Source organism: Bombyx mandarina, chromosome 06 (genome assembly GCF_030267445.1).
Source record: "Bombyx mandarina strain Sakado chromosome 06, ASM3026744v2".
Lineage (NCBI taxonomy): Eukaryota > Metazoa > Arthropoda > Insecta > Lepidoptera > Bombycidae > Bombyx > Bombyx mandarina.
This window is the reverse complement of record NC_143213.1, coordinates 1,232,430-1,254,812: the sequence shown is the minus strand read 5'-3', so window position 1 is coordinate 1,254,812 and position 22,383 is coordinate 1,232,430. Positions and strand designations below refer to the sequence as shown.

At 37.5% G+C, this 22,383-nt stretch overlaps 1 protein-coding gene across 1 annotated transcript in view; it reads left to right on the top strand.

Moving 5' to 3' along the window:
• The window catches only part of LOC149502768 (chymotrypsin-like elastase family member 2A), a 34,145-nt gene extending 14,785 nt beyond the window's left edge, over window positions 1-19,360 (top strand). The window contains exons 2-6 of the mRNA XM_089728201.1: window positions 13,389-13,498; window positions 14,193-14,299; window positions 14,913-15,052; window positions 15,519-16,231; window positions 19,118-19,360. Of these exons, the coding sequence (XP_089584327.1) occupies window positions 13,389-13,498; window positions 14,193-14,299; window positions 14,913-15,052; window positions 15,519-16,231; window positions 19,118-19,306 (1,259 nt within the window). The 3' untranslated portion in view covers window positions 19,307-19,360. The remainder of the gene's footprint in view (window positions 1-13,388; window positions 13,499-14,192; window positions 14,300-14,912; window positions 15,053-15,518; window positions 16,232-19,117) is intronic.
• The last annotated feature ends 3,023 nt before the right edge of the window (window positions 19,361-22,383 follow it).

Below are 22,383 nucleotides of genomic sequence, written 5' to 3'. Positions count from 1 at the left end.
CTCATGGATCCATCCGGTCCACTAACACAATTATTAGAGGCTTGTAGGTCTGGCACTAAGAACAGGTACAGGCACCATGGTCAGCGTACTCCTCGAACTCGCACTCGACATGAAACCTAACCCAATCATCAGCCAGCTGAGTTTTCTGACGGATCTTCGCAGTAGTCAGTGACTCAGATCCAATATTCACGAAGCAGCTGCCCTTGGGCTGTTAGGTAACCTTCGGAGGCACTCAGGCCTCTGCGTCATATTCTTCAGTGCTGAGGGTCGTGACCTAAGGAGCACTTTTGTTAGGACTATGTTCCTCCATTCACTCCTGTCCTCCGCGCAGTGGATAGCGACATTGATGCTGGATTCCAAAGTCGTCTTAATCTGATCGGACCAGTGCATGGGACTACGCCCCCTAGGCCTTTTTCCTTTCACTTTGCCGGTGATGAGAAGTCTTTTGAAATTGTCACCCTTTTTCCTCGCAACGTGACCGATAAACTCTAAAATCCTACGTAGACAAATGGTGGAGAGTCTTGAGGAGACGCCTAGTTCTTCCAGGTTTGTCCGATACGCCGTCCAGGGAATTCGCAGCTTTTTCCTCCAGCACCACATCACTCAGGCAGCCGTTAGCAAATACCACCCCTCCATGCTGAGCCCGTGCTCGCTCACGGGTCTTGGTGAAATTAAAAAGGTTTCCGAACCACCAATAATCGCTGCCTCTTAAAAAAAGTGAACGGTGAACGTTTCTAGGTGATGATGAATCGTCTGTTTGTATGGCCGGGTTGATCTCACGAATGGATGCATAGATTCTGTCGAGATTTCATAAGGTATTGCCTGGTACAAACTGTGTTTGCTATTCGACCCATTTTAAACACGAATCCCGTTCTCTCTCTCTCTCTCTCTCTTTCTCTTCCTGACTATTCACCCCATATGGTGGTGGGGTCAGCATTATTCTACTCCTCCACTTCGCTCTGTCTTCGACATCCTCGTCAGTAACATTTCATTCCCTCTTGTCCTTCAGGACCTTTCCACCTTATCTTGTGTCTTCCTCTAGGTCTCCAATCGCGGAGGTCAAGTTCTATTCTATTCCTTAATTATTTTGTTTATATCTTATTAAGATTAAAGTTTTTGAGAGCTTAAAGGCATTTGACGGCGATTCGAGCTACGCCAGTTTGATACGTGATGAAATAAACTAACAGTATTCTAAATTACAACCGAATTACGTATTCACTCGTCGTGTGCCTGCGTGAAGTCACGTGACCAAAACGTAATTACTCCGTATCACACGGTAACGCGACGTTGCGTAACATAACGCAATCGAGAACGACAAATATTGTACGAGTCTCATACTCACTGGTTTGGTTTGACACTTCCATTGAATACATTAAGTGTGAACTTGGTAAATTTATTAAAAAAAGGGTGCGTGTAGGCGCGTAAGAAGTTATACTTTATTTTTATTAAAATTCTTTTTTTTTTTTTTAAGTATTAAATAATTAATAATAAATATTTAACGTTAATAATTTAATAGTATTTAGTATGAATTATATTAAATAATAATTTTGTCAATTATATTACTAAAAAATGAATGCTAATAACACTTTTTTTTTACGAGTGTACATGCGCGAAAGTTCACCTGCGTCTATATTGAGACTCGCCAAGTTACGTCGGTCGTATTGTAATGAGCGATTTAGTGGGCAACTTGATTCTGTTAATTTTGTGTCACAGTGCGCGTGCATCGTAAAATTTCACTCTCATCAATTTTTCATAACGCGCCTAAAGAAGTATAACTTAAAATATTTAAGCTCTCGGAACAACGACCATATTGTGGCGATAGCTAGCATAATATTTGTCAAATACCTAAATCTCGCTTACGTTATTTTTAAGATAAGCTTACTTATATATAAGTTCCAAAAAAAACTCAAGTGTGACTATTTTTCTTTATTCGCCCAGCATAGAATATAAAAATATAATTACACTGACATATTAATAAAATTTAATAAGTTTCTTAAAAAACTCAAGTTCGAACTCATCGTGGTCACCTAAAATATCCGGTTCAACAGTTCCGAGCTTTACTTCACGTAACTCAGTTTTTGCTGACAATGAAAGCAGTTACGAAACCGCCAAACCTCACTAATCCACATAATTGCCTCGCGAAACTAGCTTCAGGTCGCGGTTATGCTTGATTTAACATTCGCATTTTCTTGGATTCATTCAAACCCTAAGAGTTGGCAGACTAACTGTGGCTCAATTGCTAGATCAGCAAAAATGAAAGAAGATGCTCTAGAGCAATAATTATGTTAGATAGAACCAATCCCATCACTAAGCCGTGAACTATCAAATAATCAAAATTCGTCGATATTTCCTGAGTACATGGGCACAGTCTTTTTTAGTGTCATCTCCTAACGTAGTTCGGGGATCTTTAAGGTGGATTGAACCTGAGACACAGCAATTTTAATCAAATAAATGGGGCTTTTTTCTCACGGTTGTTAGAAGTTTTAGAGCCACTCTTTTTCCTTATGCGTGTAATCAAAAAGAATGCTGTATCTTTTGTTTCCACCTGTTTTAAAATACTAAAAGTCTTAAGTTTGACACGATGTAAGAGAACATAGTGTGATCAATTTTATTCCCATATTTATTATATTATTAACGTCCGAATGTAGGCAAGTGAATAGTAAATCCATATAAGGATGTGGCGCTTTATTCTAGAAATCAATAGAGGCTATTTGCTTAACATTAAAAGTCGAGCAATTAATCTCATATTATTATCAAGCAATCGTAATAACATTTGTGACATTGAAGCTCAATGCAACTATCTAGAATTAAAATCAACAAACAAACTTTTCAAACAGATTAACCTTAAAATAGTAAAAACTTTTGTCAGTAAAAAATAACCACGGATATTTCCTAGTAAATAGATTTCACTGACTCGAAACCAAAGTGCCTTTTATACAAAGACGTAGTTTTTGTACTCTTTTGTCGCTTATTGCTTATTGTCTATGAATGGAGCTGTCAAATTGACATTATTGATGACATAAACGACAGTTTTGGCTTGTTTTTTTTTTACAAATCGTTGCGAAGAAATCCGCCTTTTAAACGAAACTATTTATTTTGAGAAAGTTTCGCGGTTTGGAAAACTTTATTTTAACTATACCATTATAGTAAATATTTAGATTCCAAAGTATAGTTCTAACTTGGGAATGGACTAAAATGCGACTCTCTAATGCACCTCGAATGGTTTATTAGGAAAAAAAAAGCTGAAATTTGTCATATTGCTTAATTTACTTTGCGTAATGGTAGGGTATCTTGTAAGTACGCACGGATTGGGACCAACATCTACTTTTGCCACGAAGCAGTAATGCGTTGCGATTTAATGGATAAGGCAGCTGTTGTGATTAGAACAAATGTCTCAAGGTGGGTGGCGGCATTTGTGTTGTGGATGTTTACGGGCTCCGGTAACCACTTACCACCAGATTAGCCATGATCTTAATCACCAGTTTAGGTATTAAAAAATATACACAAAAACAGTACCTGTATATGCAGTTCCGCTATATTAGCTGGTTTTATTATTATTTATTGTTAAGATCCCCTTCAAACCGAAACGCATTACTGCTTCACGGCAGAAATAGGTGGGGTGGTGGTACCTACCCGTGCGGACTCACAAGAGGTCCTACCACCAGTAAAGTTCACATTAGATACCAACAAACGCTTGGCTGCTTTCCAGTAGACAAATTATACAGGAGAGTTGGATCAAGCCGTAAAGGCTGAAATACGACATATGACAACAGAAACGGCAATACTAGCCTCAAAATTTCCGCAACCCTTACTTTAAACACATTAATGAATAACTAGCCGTTACCCGCGGCTTCGCCGGCATATATATATTCATTTCAGTATAGTTCTCCATAGGAATTATAAAATATAGCCTATGTCAGTCGGGCCTAATCTATCTATCTATCTATATATATAAAAATTAATTTCTGTTCGTTAGTCTCGCTAAAACTCAATAACGGCTGGACCGATTTGGCTAATTTTGGTCTTGAATAATCTATGGAAGTCCAGAGAAAGTTTAAAAGGTAGATAAATATGAAAATTCTCGGAATTAAATAAAAATAACAATTTTGTTTTCCCTTTGATGTGTCCCCCGTTGGACGGATTCCTTTTGTTTGTTTTAAGTTTATTTTATACAAAAGTTTATGTATTTTATTTATCGATTGAGGCACTACGAAGTCTGCCGGGTCAGCTAGTCTTTAAATATAAAAATGAATTGCTGTTCGTTAGTCTCGCTAAAACTCGAGAACGGCTGGACCGATTTGGCTAATTTTGGTCTTGAATTATTTATGAAAGTCCAGAGAAAGTTTAAAAGGTAAATAAATATGAAAATGCTCCGAACTAAATAAAAATTGTTTTTGCTTTGATGTGTCCCCCGTCGGACGGATTCCTTTGGTTTGTTTTAAGTTTATTTTATACAAAAGTTTAGGTCTTTTATTTATCGATTGAGGCACTACGAAGTCTGCTGGGTCAGCTAGTACTATATAATATAACTTTAAAAAAATTCAATATACAGTCAAACCTGGATAAGCGAGAGTTCAAGGGAGCACAATCTCATTCTCGCTTATAGAGGTTTCTCACTAACCCGAGTTTCTCGCTAATGCTCCGTCTGAATTTCATTATGCGATTTTCCGGATTCAAACGCATTCATTATTTTAAGTTTATCACTTAATGACATTACTTTAATTTTCCGTTTTGACATGATACAGAACAGAACTTTCCTTCGCAATTGATTAACGATAAACTGAGTAAGTCCGACAAACAGGACGGTACACAGGCACACGTGTCCATTCGAAAAGAATGTGATAAAATAACAAAGTTATTTAGTTCCATTAAATAGAATAGTTTCAATATTGACGAGAAAACAATACAAAAACAATGGAAGGAAGTTCCACAAAAGTTAAGAAAGAGTCATAAAATAGCAGATGTTAAATTTTTTATTTGTTTTGTCATGTTCCTCCTAAATAATATAAATAAATAAAGCTCGACTGTCGCTTATAGAGGTATAGATAAGTAGCAGTCTCTAGACTTACGGAGGTCCATGAGAGAAAAACGACTCTCTCTTACAGAGGTTTCTCTTTCTCGCTAATATAGAGGTTTTGGGAGCTTAAAATGACGGTTCCTGGCTATTACTCTCACTTATAGAGTTTTCTCACTTATCCAGTTCTCACTTACCCAGGTTTGACTGTATTTGAAGGAAGGACAAGAAAACACAAACAAACATCATCACATTTATAATATTAATATGGAAGTATGGATAGAAATCGATTTTAGAAACGCCCGAAGGAAGATGACTCGTCAATATTAAGCGATTTTATTGTATCGTTTATCTCTAGTATTCAGGTTGGACTTTACGATACAGATCCACGGAAGCTGCGACGCTTCTCAACCGTCTAATCGGTATTTAGATAACTGATAAAATATTTATTGGCTGACGTTGCTCAGAAGTGCTGGATGGAGGCCACGGAGACAAGAACGAGGGATAGCACGCTAGTTTTTGAGTTGTTGCTTAGATGGGTGGACGAGCTCACAGCCCACCTGGTGTTAAGTAGTCACTAGAGCCCATAGACATCTACAACGTAAATGCGCCACCCACCTTAAGTTTTAAGGTCTCAGTATAGTTACAACGACTACCCCCACCCTTCAAACCGAAACGCATTGCTGCTTCATGGCATAAATAGGCCCGCCTATGGCGGTGGTACCTACCCGTGCGGACTCACAAGAGGTCCTACCACCAGTAAAAAATCACTTTGTTAGATTTTTTGATTTAGAAGTGTTCAATATTCGTGGCCTAATGGATTAGGTTCCAGGCGTACAAGTATCAAGCGGTGGGACAATGCCAGCATACAAATTCCGTAGGAAGGTTTTACTAAAAAATATTTTTTCGAAAAACTTTCACGACAAAAGAATATAATATTTTTTTAATAAAAACTAAATGGCGATTTTTTTTGCATAATTTCTACATTAGTGTAGGTCCGAATCTAGTTACTACTATCCAGCCTAATTCTGCAAAGTTATCGCGCGTGTCAGTTTGAAGGGCTGAAGAACTATCATAGAATACAATTAATATTTTCACCTAGACTCTCCGTGAAAGGTGATATTCACATTGCATTATCTTTGGTCTCCAGCTATCACTTAAAACTAGATAGCCCTTGAGCTTCTACGCCCATTCATCGCCAAACAAATTTGGGCACCACCACCCTGCCTATTTCTGCCGTGAAGCAGTGATGCGTTTCGGTTTGAAGGGTAGGGCAGCCGTTGTAACTATACTTGAGACCTTATAACTTATATCTCAAAGGTGGGTGGCGCATTTACGTTGTGGATGTCCATGGGCTCCAGTAACCACTTAACACCAGGTGGGCTGTGAGATCATCCACCCATCTAAGCAATAAAAAATAAAAAAGTTTAACTACGCGACCACTTGATTTGTAATCGATTCCCAGCCGGAGTTATTACTTCTCTAAAGATTTTATCAGCTACTTTTGAACCACGTCACGGCAATTAGAGGCTTAAACGCATCGTTCTATCAACAGACAGCGCGGTCGTACTGATTCATACAACTTCAAAATCAATCCAGCGCCAATAAGTCCGCATAAGATATTCTGTACTCTTTAATTTTTATATTTTAGTTGTCGTGGCCTAAAGGATAAGACGTCCGTTGCATTCGCATCGAGCGATGCAACGGTGTTCAAATCCCGCAGAGGGTACCAATTTTTCTGATGAAATACGTACTTAACAAATGTTCACGATTGACGTACACGGTGAAGGAATAACATCGTGTAATAAAAATCAAACATGCAAATTTATAATTTGCGTAATTACTGATGGGAGGACGTCTTGTGAGTCCGCACGGTTAGGTACTACCACCCTGCCTATTTTTGCCGTGAAGCACTAATGCATTTCGGTTTGAAGGGCGGGGCAGCCGTTGTAATTAAACTGAGATTTTAGAACTCATATCTCAATATCTCAAGGTGCGTGGCGGCATTTACGTTGCAGGTTATGGGCTCCAGTAACCACTTAACATCAGATGATCTGTGATCCATCTATGCAATAAAATAAAATAAAAATAACAACGTATTTCATGATCACGGAAGTCATTAATCAGCATGTGTGAGGCCACGTATTTTCACAGATTAACTAGAACGTAGTTTCAGCGCGGTCTATTAAAAAAGGAAAACCACACTAAATAGTTTAAGAAAGTTCACTTTTAATCAGTTCATTATTAAAACACAGCGTAATTCACTTACGCAATTACGAATATTAATTCCGTTACGATAAGTGAAAGTTTTCTTGTTAACACTGATAATATCGTAATGAGCTTACTGTAACAAGCTCCGGGACAATTTCCGTAAGCTAAAGAACTTAAGACACCCGATAAAGCTCCTTAAAGCTAACGCTGCTCGTAAATTTAGGTCTTATCGCGGCAATATTGTGTGTGCACGTGTGTGTGTTTAGAGAACAGTTCTTGTTATGAAATCATAATAAAAGCTGTAAAATAAGTTTACTTTATCCGGTAATCTGACGCTAGCGGCTCACTGCTCTGTCTTTAGAAAGATATTTTTTTTTTTATTGCTTAGATGGGTAGACGAGCTCACAGCCCACCTGGTGTTAAGTGGTTACTGGAGCCCATGGACATCTACAACGTAAATGCGCCACCCACCTTGAGATATAAGTTCCAAGATCTCAGTATAGTTACAACGGCTGCCCCACCCTTCAAACCGAAACGCATTACTGCTTCACGGCAGAAATAGGCAGGGCGGTGGTACCTACCCGCGCGGACTCACAAGAGGTCCTAACACGAGTAATTACGCAAATTATAATTTTGCGGGTTTCACTTTTATTACACGATATTATTCCTTCACCGTGGAAGTCAATCGTGAACATTTGTTGAGTACGTAATTCATTAGTAAAATTGGTACCCGCCTGGGATTCGAACACAGGTGCATCGCTCAACACGAATGCACCGGACGTCTTATCTCTTAGGCCGCGACGACTTCAAATCTCTTAGGCCACGACGACTTCAGATAAGCGTTTCTTTGTAAAATTGAAATTCCTTACCGCCCTTTTTTGGTGTGGTTCAACTTAACTCAACGGAGATCTCAAGTATTCTGCTCCTTTGTTGCAAACGGTACGATCCAAGTACCATAGATGGCGCTCGAATATTCTTAGAAAATTAGTCAATTACATTCATTAGCTGCTATACTGAACATTTCGAAAAAGAATAATAATATGCTTGTTTTGTTGATGGCTCGAATACGTAATTAAATAATTTTAGACATATACAGACCGTAATGTTGTAATGAATTTGTTAATATATTTCTTTTAATCTATATACATATATAAAAATGAAACCCGTTTTCCGTTGTCACGACATAACATGAAAACGGCTTGACCGATTTGGCTTATTTTTTTTTTTGTAGTTTTCTAATACTCTGTACAAGGATCTTACGGAAACAAATATTAAGAAAATCTCTCAGAAATATTGAAAAATATACATTTAATTTTGCATATTTATTTGTGAACTATTCCACGCGGACGAAGTCGTGGGCAAAAGCTAGTACTCTATAAACTATTATATGTATGTATGTATACATTTGTGTACATATTTTAAATTATTGTAAATTTCATTGCACCTACCACTATTTACTATGCGTTACCTTTGGTTGACTGATTAAATAAATAAATAAATAATGTCTGGAAGAACAATTTGGAGTATATTTCAGTTGTCTATTAATTGTTAATGAATTATTCATACACACGTTACATACCGTTTTAAAGTATATGAATGATTTACGTTTATGTAAATTAGATTTGTTTTTTTGAATGGTTCAATAATAAATAAAGTTTTAGTACTGTTTTTAGTTAAGTTTTAGTCTTTACTGGTGGTAGGACCCTCTAGTTTACTGGTGGTAGGACTCTCTAGTGAGTCCGCGCGGGTAGAGACCACCGCCCTGCCTATTTCTGCCGTGAAGCAGTAATGCGTTTCGGTTTGAAGGGTGGGGCAGCCTTTGTAACTATACTTGAGACCTTAGAACTTATATCTCAAGGTGGGTGGCTCATTTACGCTGTAGAAGTCTTTTGGCTCCAGTTACCACTTAACACCAGGGGGGCTGTGAGCTCGTCCACTCATCTAAGCCATAAAAAAAAAAAAAATCGTAGCGGAAATAGGCAAGGCGCCGGTGTCTATCCGTGCGGGCTCACAAGACGTTCTTCTTCTTTTTATTTTTCTCCACCCACTAGGTGGGGTCGGCAAGCTAATTTTTCTCTTACATTCTCTTCTATCAGCCGTCATCTCAACACTCACTCCTCTTTCTCTCTCTCTCATATCGTCATTTACACACTCCATCCACGTGTTCTTCGGTCGACCTCCTCCCCCTCTACCTTGCTCACAAGACGTCCTACCACCAGTAATTATGAAAATTAGACTTTTTGCATTTTTTGGGTTTTTATTGCACGATGCTATTCGTATGCCGCGGAAATCGTGAACATTTCTTAAGTACGTATTTAATTAGAAAAATTGGTACCCGCCAGCGGGATTCGAACACCGGAACAGTCGCACCGCTCAAAATGAGTTCACCGGGCATTTATACATTAGGCCACGATAACTTCGAACGGTAATGGTATTATATATACTTATCACTACACAGTATAAAACAAAGTCGCTTTCTCTGTCCCTATATCTGTCTGTCCCTATGTATGCTTAAATCTTTAAAACTACGCAACGCAACGTATTTTGATGCGGTTTTTTTTTAATAGATAGATTTTATATGTATAATAACATCCATTAAATAGTGGAGAAATAAATAATAAATTACAGTTTCCGAAGCGAAGCGAGGGCGGGTCGCTAGTTACTTATATTATATGATATATTATTATTTATTATATCATCATCAGGTCTTGATGATTAGAGGACAATTTGGGAAGTCTACCCTTTCGAACAAAAAACACAAAAGAGAATTATCAGAATCGGTTCAAGCATTCTCGAGAAATCGGTGAACATACATAGATAAAAAACGTGTGGCACTCGGAACTGCCGCGGTAAAGATATTGCATAGCATTTTTTATCAACTTATGCAATTATAATTAGACAATGATAATTTAATATTAAAACAATAATAAAACAAGACCACGCTATATTAAACATTAATAAAAGCAAAACCTTAACTGTCCCCTTCACACTCATAAGCTAGACCGCGCGATAGAGAGATGGGCAGACTTTTCATGATGCGCATGCAGTGTGACGTTACGCCACGCGCTTATTCACAAAAACTACACAAGCGTAACGTGTGAATGTGTTGAACGCGAGCTACATGGTAGGTGGAGTGAGGGGTGGAAGGTTTTTTTCGTTACGGAATTTCACGATTCCGCTCTCAAGCCGCGCTCAAGGCCCGCGATAAAAGCTATGCAATAGCTTAAAAATTGTGGTCGAATTGATAGCCTCCTCTTTTGAAGTCGGTTAAAAAACGTGATTTTGGTACCTTAAATAGCTCCTTAACGTTCTATTATTCAAAAATATTTTCACTTTCTACGTAAATGAAGTGGAGGGTAAAATTTTGCGTTATGCCAAAGTAGCTATTCGACGCGGACGAAGTCGCGGGCCAAAGCTAGTCATAAAATAAAACTTCCGTGAAAACAAAAACTCCACATAGTTTTTATACAACACAATAATATTGAATGCTGGGGAACGCATCAACGACAAACAAAGAAACGGCCATTAACCAAGTTTTATCTATATATTAATACGTGAAGCAAAAACTTTTTATACCTTTTTACGAAAATTGCGCGGACGGAGGTGTATGAAATTTTCCACACTTATAGAGAATATAGAGAAGAAGTGCACAATGCTCATATTTGTTTAAAATAATGCATAAAATATACTTTAAATCAATAAAGAAAACATTACACACACTACATACCATGTATTTGACGCACACGCGGATACATACTATTTATTGTCAAACTTTTGTTCTTGACGTCTGTGGTCAAATTGAGAATAGATTAAATATTGTTTGCATTGTTAATATTTTTTAGAGTGTAGTCTAGGCGAAATTTGTGATTATAGAAGTATAAAATACAATCATAATAGTGTACAAATTTACAATTCCAATTATAGTCGAATTTCGACTACTGCGGGACCTCTAGTAATTAAGTAATGCGTGAAATATCGTCCGTCGTAATATCACGGTAATTGCTTCCATGTAGCGTAACGCCTTGTTAATTTATTCAATTTGTTTAATTTGCTCGCTTCGTGATTACTCATTTAGTTGTTACATTGCTTAACAGGCGTGTAATGTTTGCTAGAAAAAAGATGAATGTTTACTTTGTTACCATTAGTGTTTTGTTTTGGCAAAAATTGGAAGTGTAACGCTCATCATTATGCGTTCTACATACTCTTAAAAACTAAAAATCGTGGTAAGAACACCTTAAATGTCTAAAAATGTCGATTACGACCGCGAAATTTTAAAACATTTAACTTCTAATAAAGTTGATACTTTATCGTGTAAAAGTAAATTATGTAACTGTAATCCAAATTCCAAATTGGCTACTTATATTATGACCGTGCCTCTGCGGTTTTAGCGCTGAAAATTGAAGTGACTTATCTATAGAGCGTGTTTCATTGTATTTTATCAACAGTATGAGCGTAGAGCGGGACAACAAGCTTTGAAATTGATGCTTGCGTCGCTAGTTGTGTTTGTAAATGCTTAAGCTCGGCAAAGTTTACACGAAACTTCACTATACTGTTGTCTGTCGTAATAGGAAGCCGGGTGATGGTAGACCGCGTTCCCCCGACCGCTTTGGGGGAAGGCGCAGCGCGGCGCCATCAAGGCGAGCTCTCGGACCGCCAACCGAGGGAACCGGTGGTCGTGTATGAATATAATATGCTCTGCGTCAACCCTGTCCCACCGTCTCAATAGCCCCGACTGTCAGTTTAGCATATTCGGTAAAATATGAACTATAGATAAAGCGCCAAGCTACCTCGCGATTAGGTTAATCTAGACTTTCGTAAAAATAATAAAATATGTATCTAGAAAATTTATCACGATTCTGATTAGTTTGGTTTTTTGTAATATTTTCTTTTTTTGTTTTTTTTTAATTCTTTTTAGATTCAGGTGAAAGTGCTTAATATTAAAATGTATGAATATATACTGCTACATGCTATATAGTTTCTTTTCGCTGCAAGCCTACAATCTTTATTTTTATTTTTTTACTGGTGGTAGGACCTCTTGTGAGTCCGCACGGGTAGGTACCACCTATTTCTGCCGTGAAGCAGTAATGCGTCTCAGTTTGAAAGGTGGAGCATCCGTTGTAACTATACTGCGACCTTAGAACTTATATCTCAAGGTGTGTGGCGCACTTACGTTGAGATGTCTATGGGCTCCAATAACCCCTTAACACCAGGTGGGCTGTGAGCTCGTCCACACATCTAAGCAATAAAAAAAAAACTTATATATTAATACGTGAATCAAAAACTTTGTACCCCTTTTTGCGAATATTGCGCGGACTCTCGGACTCTCCCGGATACTCCTCTAGTATGAAATTTCCCACACTTATAGAGAATATACCTATAGAGAAGGAGTGCAGAATGCTAAATATTTTTTTTTAATTATGCATAAAAAATAAAACAAAACATTAAAAAAAAAACTACACACACTACCATATATTTGTCACAACACATAAATGTATTACTCTTTGATTGTCAATTATTTTGTCAAACTTTTGTTAGGTATTGTTTAAAGTCTGTGGTCAAATTGAGAATAGATTAATATTATTTGTCTTTAATATTATTTATCTATAGTGTAGTTTTGGCGGAATTTGTGATTATATTATAGTGTTTGACAATAGAACCATAATAATATTTAAACTTATAATTTCAATTAATTATAGTCGAATTTCAACTACTCCGGGACCACTAGTATTTGTAAATTTGCGTTTGTAATATTTGGTTGTGGGCGTGATGTAACAGAACCTTATTATACAGTCTGATGAATGAGTCTATTTCTGCCGCAAAGCTTCCAGGCTTACCGGTTTCCAAGACAAACAACCGCTATTGCAATTGCTAAAGTCACTGATTTGGCTGTGCCCCTGTGATGTTATTGAGTACCACTGATCGTCAGGTAGACCTTAAGCTTGTCTACCTTCGTAGGCAAATTAATCATTAAGGCTTTGACCTCAAGTCTCAATGTAGGTGGCGGCAGTCACGTTGTGACGTCTACATGTTTTCAGTAGTAAGCAAAATAGTACAACCTCATTATCGCATATTGTGCCGGAAACGTCTAGTGGACTTTCACGTCAAATTTCATTTCTGTCAACGGCATTTATTTCGATATGATGACATTGATTCACTTCCACAGACTGCGGCGTTCCTATAAGAAGACACACCCGACAGCCTCGGGAAAGGAGTGCAGGCCAGCTTCGCATCATCAAGGGCAGGGAATCCAAGCGCGGAGCTTGGCCTTGGCAGGTACATCCAATATTATTCATCTAAAATTTCGTTTCCTCAGTGCTCAAGTGCATGACTGCTCATCCATAGATCATTTTATTTCACTCAATGCGATCAACATGGGCAGACAAGTACATATTTTTATTGCTTAAGTGGGTGGACGAGCTCACAGCCCACCTGGTGTTAAGTGGTTACTGGAGCCCATAGACATTTACAACGTAAATACGCCACCCATCTTGAGACATAAATTCTAAGTTCAAACCGAAACGACTTACTGCTTCACGGTAGAAATATGCAGGGTGGTGGTACCTATCCGTGCGGACTCACAAGAGGTCCTACCACCAGTAAAAAGCCAGTACCAGTATATCTGATAATATGATCAAATGTTAAGGTCATTGGCTTTCGGTATTACGTTTTATAAGCATCATTATCAATATTGGTTTTCTTAATTTAAAGCATAAATAAAAATATGGTATTTACTTATCTCGACATCGAATTTGTTTGTTTCTTTTCCGTTCTGTCACCTTTTGAGACCTAGACCTCATGTCTCAATGTGGGCGCCGGCATTCACGTTGTAGTATCTCTACGCTTCGGTAGACGCTTAACGTCAAGTTGATTATGATTTCTTCTATCATCATCTGTCATGATTTCATCATCTGTCTTCTTCTATGCATCTCTCTGTCATTTTATTGTAAAGTCCTGGTATCGTTTTCAGGTGTCATTGCAGCTCCTGCATCCAAGTTACGGGTTGATCGGACATTGGTGTGGAGGAGTTCTAGTGCATCCAACATGGCTGCTCACAACTGCTCATTGTGTACACAAGTAAGTTTAGTTTAATAAGTGATATTAACGCAACATTTGTATAGGTGGGAAAGGCGAATGCAACAATGCTTTTCTTTTTCCCTACCTATGCTCTGGTAGCCTAAGAGGCTATTAAAGTTACGCGCGGACGGGTAGGTGAGCTCACGGGCTCAACAAGGAATAGCAGTGCTTCGCAGAATCCACCACCGGATCGGAATCGGAATCCACTAAGAAGATCCGCCGTGAAACTCAGTGGACACTCAAATATTTGGATTACGTTGAATATAATTTCCATACCAATCGTAAATAGAATTACCGACCTTTGAATTTTATGTAACGACGTACAATTCCTCGTATTATGTTGCCTGGGTTTTTTATAATTTAATAAATTCAAAGACTACAGATATAATTCCCCTGTGTTATTATTACTAAAAACATACGACATAAGCATTTACACTATGACCATGTATATATACTAAATATATTTTAAAAAAACATTCTGAATTCGACTGCAAAGCCGTGATAGAGCTAACCAATCTCTACGTTTCTTTCATATCCACACAGTTAACTAAAACACCTAAAATGAAAACCCTAGTGAATTTGGGGTATTAACGAGCAATCTCCGTTATTTCAGTGAACTCTTCAACTTACCAGTGCCGGCTCTGTGGACGGCCGTGCTGGGAGAGTGGGACCGGGCTGAGCAGAAAGGCTCATTCGTACCCATAGAGAGGATAGTTCTGCATCATCGTTTCCACAATTACCAGCATGATATTGGTGAGGATTTTCCTCTTTTTATCCAAAAGACTACAACAATTTTAGCTGTTAATCTCTAGCCCTTACCGTTGTGTGACTTGTCAAGTTATTTATTACAAGGAAGCCCAGTTTCTGAATATTTTACTTTCCACGCTGCTAGCCAATATTTCTTCGTAAATCACGGATAGAGTTCATAGGATTCCCAAAGACGAAAATGGCAAATCAAATTACATTTGTACCATTTATTTCAATTATTTTGTACAAATTTATGATAATGATTTCTCACTGGTCCCTATTCAATTAGATTTCTACATCTAATAGCAATTGTGATAATGATGTTGGTATCTTTGCTCTAATAACCCCCTTTAGTTTATTACACGAACTGATGCAATTTTTTCAAAATTTCCTATTAAACAATCTTGGCATTGGAAAAATTCTGGCTATGAAATATGGATCGTTAATTTTATCCTATGATTAACAATTGCAGCACTAATGAAACTCGCTAGAGCAGCTGACGTGAGCGCCAGGAGTCGAATAAGAACCATTTGCTTACCAGCATTCGAGCCGCCAGTAGCCACTTACGATACAGAGAAACCCAACAGCTTCTACATCAAATCCGAATCCAATCCAGAGCCGACCAGAAAGAAGGCTCCAAGGCCACCAAAACCTAACCCAGATACAGCATTGAAATACCTTGAAAAACTCAACAATTTGACGAAAAACATATTTTCGGGCTTCGTCAATAAAAAACATAAGAACATGAGGTATAATGTGAGAGTTTCTAACGACTCTCAAAAGCATACTGAGAGAAAAGAGGAAGTCAGAAGAACCGACGGAGATGCAAGGAGTGATTCAGTATATGACGGTGCATCTCTAGATAGTGTTGTCAAAATCATCAAAGCTAAACTCCTAAAAGACAAACAACTATACAATAATGATAGGGATGAGAAAAAGCTAGCTTTTGGAGAGGAAATAGATCCCTTTATAGACGATAACAATGGAATCGATTTTAAAGATGAATGTTACACAACTGGATGGGGCAGAGAACAAACTAACGGAAGTTTGACTGATGTTTTATTGGAAGCAGAAGTTCCTATATTACCTTTAAGAGTGTGCAGAGACAGGTATGCCCTGACTCTGCCATTGAACGATGGTCATCTTTGCGCTGGAAGCACTGACGGAAGCACGGGAGCTTGTGTGGTAAGTGACTCAAGTTTGTGTTTTTTTATTTTTTATTTATTGCTTAGATGGGTGGACGAGCTCACAGCCCACCTGGTATTAAGTAGTTACTGGAGCCCATAGACATTTACAACATTGATCGATCTACAATCGATGATTTACAACTTATATGCGCCACCCACCTTGAGAATAAGTTCTAAGGTCTCAAGTATCACAAGACTCACAAGAGGTCCTACCACCATTAATTACGCAAATTACAATTTTGCGGGTTTCATTTTTATTACACGATGTTATTCCTTCACCGTGGAAGTCAATCGTGAACATTTGTTGAGTACGTACTTCATTAAAAAAATTGGTACCCGCCTGAGATTCGAACACCGGTGCATCGCTCAACACAAATGCATCGGACGTCATATCCGTTAGGCCACGACGACTTCAAAAAGTCTGACAAACTTCCTCTGAGGTCTCAAGCACATCATCGTAACTTATACAGCTCTCCAAATTGGAAATGGTAGTCTTCTCGCAGCAAAGAATTAAGCAAACTGCTAGTACCTGAACAGGTCTTACAACCTGAACCGCCACCACAAAGTTTATAATTATTTATTACCGGTTTTGTTATTCCTTATTTACTTTAGCTATTAGGTATTATTAGCTATTATTTAGGTTTCCGTTTTGCATTTCTAGTTGTTTTTGCTTCGAGAACTAATATTCCCTTACACACTGTACGTGCTTCTTTTTAAATCCATCACAATTAACAATTTTTATATCGAACCAATTAACTGATTGGTATTCAATTAAAATTTCACAAGTCAACGTTCCCCTGGTATCGGATTTGTGCTGTTCCGTGAATCAGATAAACTTAGATTGAATTCAGATGATAACTTAGTTCATGCTAGTTTTTTTATCGGTCCAATGATTGTTATTGCTAATGAACTTAATATAGAAATACCAAGTTAAATTACATACATAAAGCGCCCATTGTTAATATTTTAAAGTGTTAAATATTCAATTTATGGTGGATATACTTATATATATCCTTACTTATATATAATAAATAATCGAAAACAAATTGTACATAGCTCTATAAACTAAGATTATCTGTAGTTTGGGAACCAGAGACTATCTATTTAACTACGTATACAGGGTGTCCCAGAAAGAATGGATTATCCTGAAACAACTCATAGTAGAGCTATTGGGGACACAAAATAAAAAAATAAAAATAAATATTCTCAGGTAGTACCCAAATTACGCATTTTTTTTAAAAGTTGATATTTTCGATACTGCTGTGCCTTTCTGGAATAGACTATACAACTATACAGCTACAAATAAATGAAATGCATAGGCTTTTTGGTGTTATAATATTCTAAATGGACTATACTGAGAAATATGCAGGAAATCTGGTGGTAGGACCTCTTGGGAGTCCACACGGGTAGGTACCACCATCCCGCCTATTGTCGCCGTGACGCAGTAATGCGTTTCGGTTCGAAGGGTGGGGTAGCCGTTATAACTATACTGAGACCTTAGAACTTATATCTCGAGGTCGGTGGCGCATTTACGTTGTAGATGTCTATGGGTTCCAGTAACCACTTAACATCAGGTGGGCTGTGAGCTCGTCCATCCATCTAAGCAATAAAAAAAAAATCGTATGAGTAACCAAGGTAAATTAAAAAAAAAAAAATCTGAACATATATTTTAATCATTAAATTTGGTATTTTTTCTTTATTTTTAATTTGGGTACTACCTAAGAAATGTTTTTTTTATATTTTGCGTCCCCAGTAGCTTTACTATGAGGTGTTTCAGGATTATCCATTCTTTCTTGAATAAACCTTATTCAACACAAGGCAAAGAGTAGGTAAATTTTTTCGTCACAAGAATATTCACTCGGATTTAGAATCGAAGACTCTCGCCTCAGTAGCTAGGGGCGCTAACTAGTGCACTATCGAGTAAATATAAACAATACTTTAAGTGTTTAATTCGACTAAGAGCTTGTTTGTACTCGTATTGTTTTTAATGGCTTTAATTAGATGAAATCTTGCGAGCTAAGTCAGAGCCGCCATTATTCTCTAGATTTGAATTTGACAACATTATCAATGAGATCCATGACCTGAATCAACAACTAAGTGAAAACTCTTTATAGGCTCAACAGGACATATACTAAATTTGGTCATAAATTATCAAAACAGATTTAAATATTACCATCAAAGTTTAATTTTAAAAATTATTTTTAAATGTATTTTTTTTTGTCTGAGTTCATTAGTGTTTTTAATATAAGCCCAAAAACTAAAAAACAATCGTATTTTGTGAGTCCGCAAACTGGTCTCACACACGAAATGTATTATATATTTAGTATACTCCACAATAAAATTTCACATCGTAAATGCATATTGTAGCAAACTGTATCTGACTATAATTTTAAATTCAATTTTCGAAAACATTTACTATCATAAACACGGCCAGCAGTGTAACACTTAAGAAGTGATAACACTCGCAATAGTCGAAATTCGACTATAATTAATTGAAATTATAAGTTTCAACATTATTATGGTCCTATTGTTACAGATTTCACCAAGACTACACTATAGACAAATACTCATACTAATTTTCAATTTGACTACAGACTTTAAGCAATAACAAAAGTTTGACAATACTTCAGTGCAATAAACAAAGAATATATTATGTGTGTGTCAAATGCATGGTAGTGTGTGTAATGTTTTCTTTATTGATTTAATGTATCTTTAATGCATAATTTAAAAAAAAAATTAGTATTCTGCACTTCTTCTATAGATTATTTATAAGTGTGAGATATTTCATATTTCTCCGTCCTCGCAATTTTCGTAAAAAGGGATACAAAGTTTTTGCTTCACGTATTAATATATAAATATTCAGATTGCTTTCATTTGTTTCCAGGGAGACAGTGGTGGTCCTCTCCAGTGCCGTTCGGGTGGTGCTGGGGGTGGAGGAAGGGCGGGGGGCCGCTGGGAGCTCCGCGGGCTCACCTCCTTCGGTTCTGGATGCGCTCGTCGGGGCGTACCAGACGTCTACACTAACGTCGCGCACTACGTCTCCTGGATATACGCTCATGTATACACAACGTAATCCGCGATTCTCTTACAAAAACTTCTCTGATACGTACTTGTGGGTAGTTAACAATTATTTAGCGTGTACCTTTTTTTATTGCTTAGATGGGTGGACGAGCTCACAGCCCACCTGGTCTTGAGTTGGCACCGTGGCCCATCGACATCTAAAACGTAAATACCGCCACCCACCTTGAGATTTGAGTTCCAAAGTCCCAGTTTTTACAGTACAACGGCTGCCCCACTCTTCGAACCGAAACGTATTACTGCTTCACGGCAGGAATAGACGGGGTGGTGGTACCTACCCGTGCGGACTCACAAGATGTCCTACCAACAGATCCATGATAATTATACGACTATTTCTCAGACTCACATATCAATTCAACCAATTCAAGTTCGATGGAACATTAGGACAGATTGTGGTCACCTGTGAGCTCACATGTCCTACCACCAGTTATTAGAGCTCGGATAATAACGAATTCATAATTGATAATTGTAATCGGAACTTTGTAATATATAACGCCGGTCCCGCCCTTCAACAGAAATAGAAAGGATGGTGGTTTCTGCCTAGATATACCATTACTGCTAACAGCAGTAAATACCGGTCGCAAAGTAAATACTCGGAGAATGCTGCTGCCCATTCTCCTGTGCATCCTTTAGTCTCCCTGACACCCAGGGGAAGGGTAACTTGAGGCTATTCTAGACCTCCATCGTTTAGTCATAAATTTAAAACAGTAAATCGTATTTTGGGAGAGCTTAAACCACGAAAGGAAAGATCTTCCACCGAGCGGGTGATATTGCTCGGTAGATCGACGGTCCAAATGTTGTTGTTTGGAACTTGTATATATACGCTTTATCTTGAAAATGTCGTAAGCGAGATTCAGGCATCTGTCAATTATCTTGCGTTGTATGACGGCTACCGCCACAGCATAATTCAAAAAAAAAATTCATGTAATACCAATGACGACGTACCATGTGGTTAGTGGACCATTTTTGTGTATTAGTATTAACTGTGTATTAGTATTATTAGTATTATTTAGTAAAAAAATTATTATTAGTATTTTGAAGTCATCGTGGCCTAAAGGATAAGGACGGTCCGGTGCATACGTGTTGAGTGATGCATCGGTGTTCGAATCCCAGCCGGGTACCAATTTTTCTAATGAAATACGTACTCAACAAACGTGCATAATTTACTTTCACGGTGAGGGAATAACATCGTTTAATAAAAATCAAACCCGCAAAATTATACTTTACTGGTGGTAGGAATTCTTGTGAGTCCGCGCGGGTAGGTACCACCATCCTGCTTATTTCTGCCTTGAAGCAGTAATGCGTTTCGGTTTAAAGGGTAGGGCAGCCGTTGTAAGTATACTTGAGACCTCATAACTTATATCTCAAGGTGGGCGGCGCATTTACATTGTAGATGTCTATGAGCTCCAGTAACCACTTAACACCAGGAGGGCTGTGAGCTCGTATACCCATCTAAAAATGAAAAAAAGATCTTGCTTATTATCATTTCGGCCCCAAATGACGTGCCACATAATCTATTTTATATTTAAGAAATTTAATCGTTGTGGCTTAGAGACAAATGAAGTCTAAATCGCCAAAATGTCATGCACATATATAATTAAAAAGCCAAACAGAACAATCAAATTATGTCAAGCAAAATAAGTAATTGACAAAATCAAACTAAAAAAGACTTAATTAGGTAGCATTGTAATAATTAGTCGAGTTTATTATCGTATGGACTGTAAAAAAAACATGTAAAATAAGTTTAACAATAACGATATTACGAAAACAAACAGATGAATAGTTTTTAAGCTATTGCATAGATTTTATCGCGGGCCTTGAGCGCGGCTTGAGAGCGGAATCATGAAATTCCGTAACGAAAAAAACCTTCCACCCCTCACTCCGCCTACCATGTAGCTCGCGTTGAACACATTCACACGTTGCGCTTGTGTAGTGTTTGTGAATAAGCGCGTGACGTGACGTCACACTGCGTGCGCATCATGAAAAGTCTGCCCATCTCTTTCTCGCGCGTTCTAGCTTATGAGTGTGAAGGGGACAGTTAAGGTTTTGGTTTTATTAATGTTTAATATATCGTGGTCTAGTTTTATTATTGTTTTAATATTAAATTATCATTGTCTAATTATAATTGCATAAGTTGATAAAAAATGCTATGCAATAGCTTTACCGCGGCAGTTCCCGAGTGCCACAGGTTTTTTTTTTTTTTTTTAAGATAATAACACGTTCGCGTGAGCAACGTCTAACAACGTCGTGTTTTTGAAAATTATGAAACGACGCAACGTGATATGACGGCCTCTAGATTATCATATTTATTTTGTCGGAACTTCTTTGGACATCTATTTTATGGACAAATTCCTTTGGCGCATCTACTTAGCGCCGCAACACATTCGATTTTCATAGCCTACACCGCCGCGTTCCCTAAAAAAGATCACCATAAGATGTACGTATTACGGCGGGACGTTTTTAGACGTTGCTAAACTTTATATGGGAAAAAGGTGCGTCACACTAGCAATATTCAGAAATGACGCTGCTCACCCGAACATTTTAAGACTTATTGTATTGAGATGTGTGCTCATTGATTTATTTTATAATTAAGAGCACAGGTAACTCGCCTATAATGCGGTATTTTACTCGTTTCCATTGTAACACGAAAAGAAAAATTTCCCAAAACCCTCTTACAACGCGATACTTCTACAAGACGATAATGCGATTTTGTTTAAAAATTTTGTAGAAAATTAGGTACATTAAGCACTAAACACGCAATTTATGGGAATAACAGAAATTTTACTTCTTATTTTATTTTATTTTTATTTTCTTATTCTTATTTTTATAATATGGAATGGTTGAACAATAATGAAATACTTAATTGCGTTTTCTGTACAATACTATGAAAACAACATTTAAAGCCTTTATTTTCCACAGTATTATTGAATTAAGTATAAACTGAACTGAAAAAAGGTTTATCTTTAAATTTATAATAGATAAATAAATATATACAGGCATAGTTAAAATGTTTCATACGCTAAAAAACACACTTTTAATTATTATTCTCATAATCCTCTCGCAGGTCTGCAG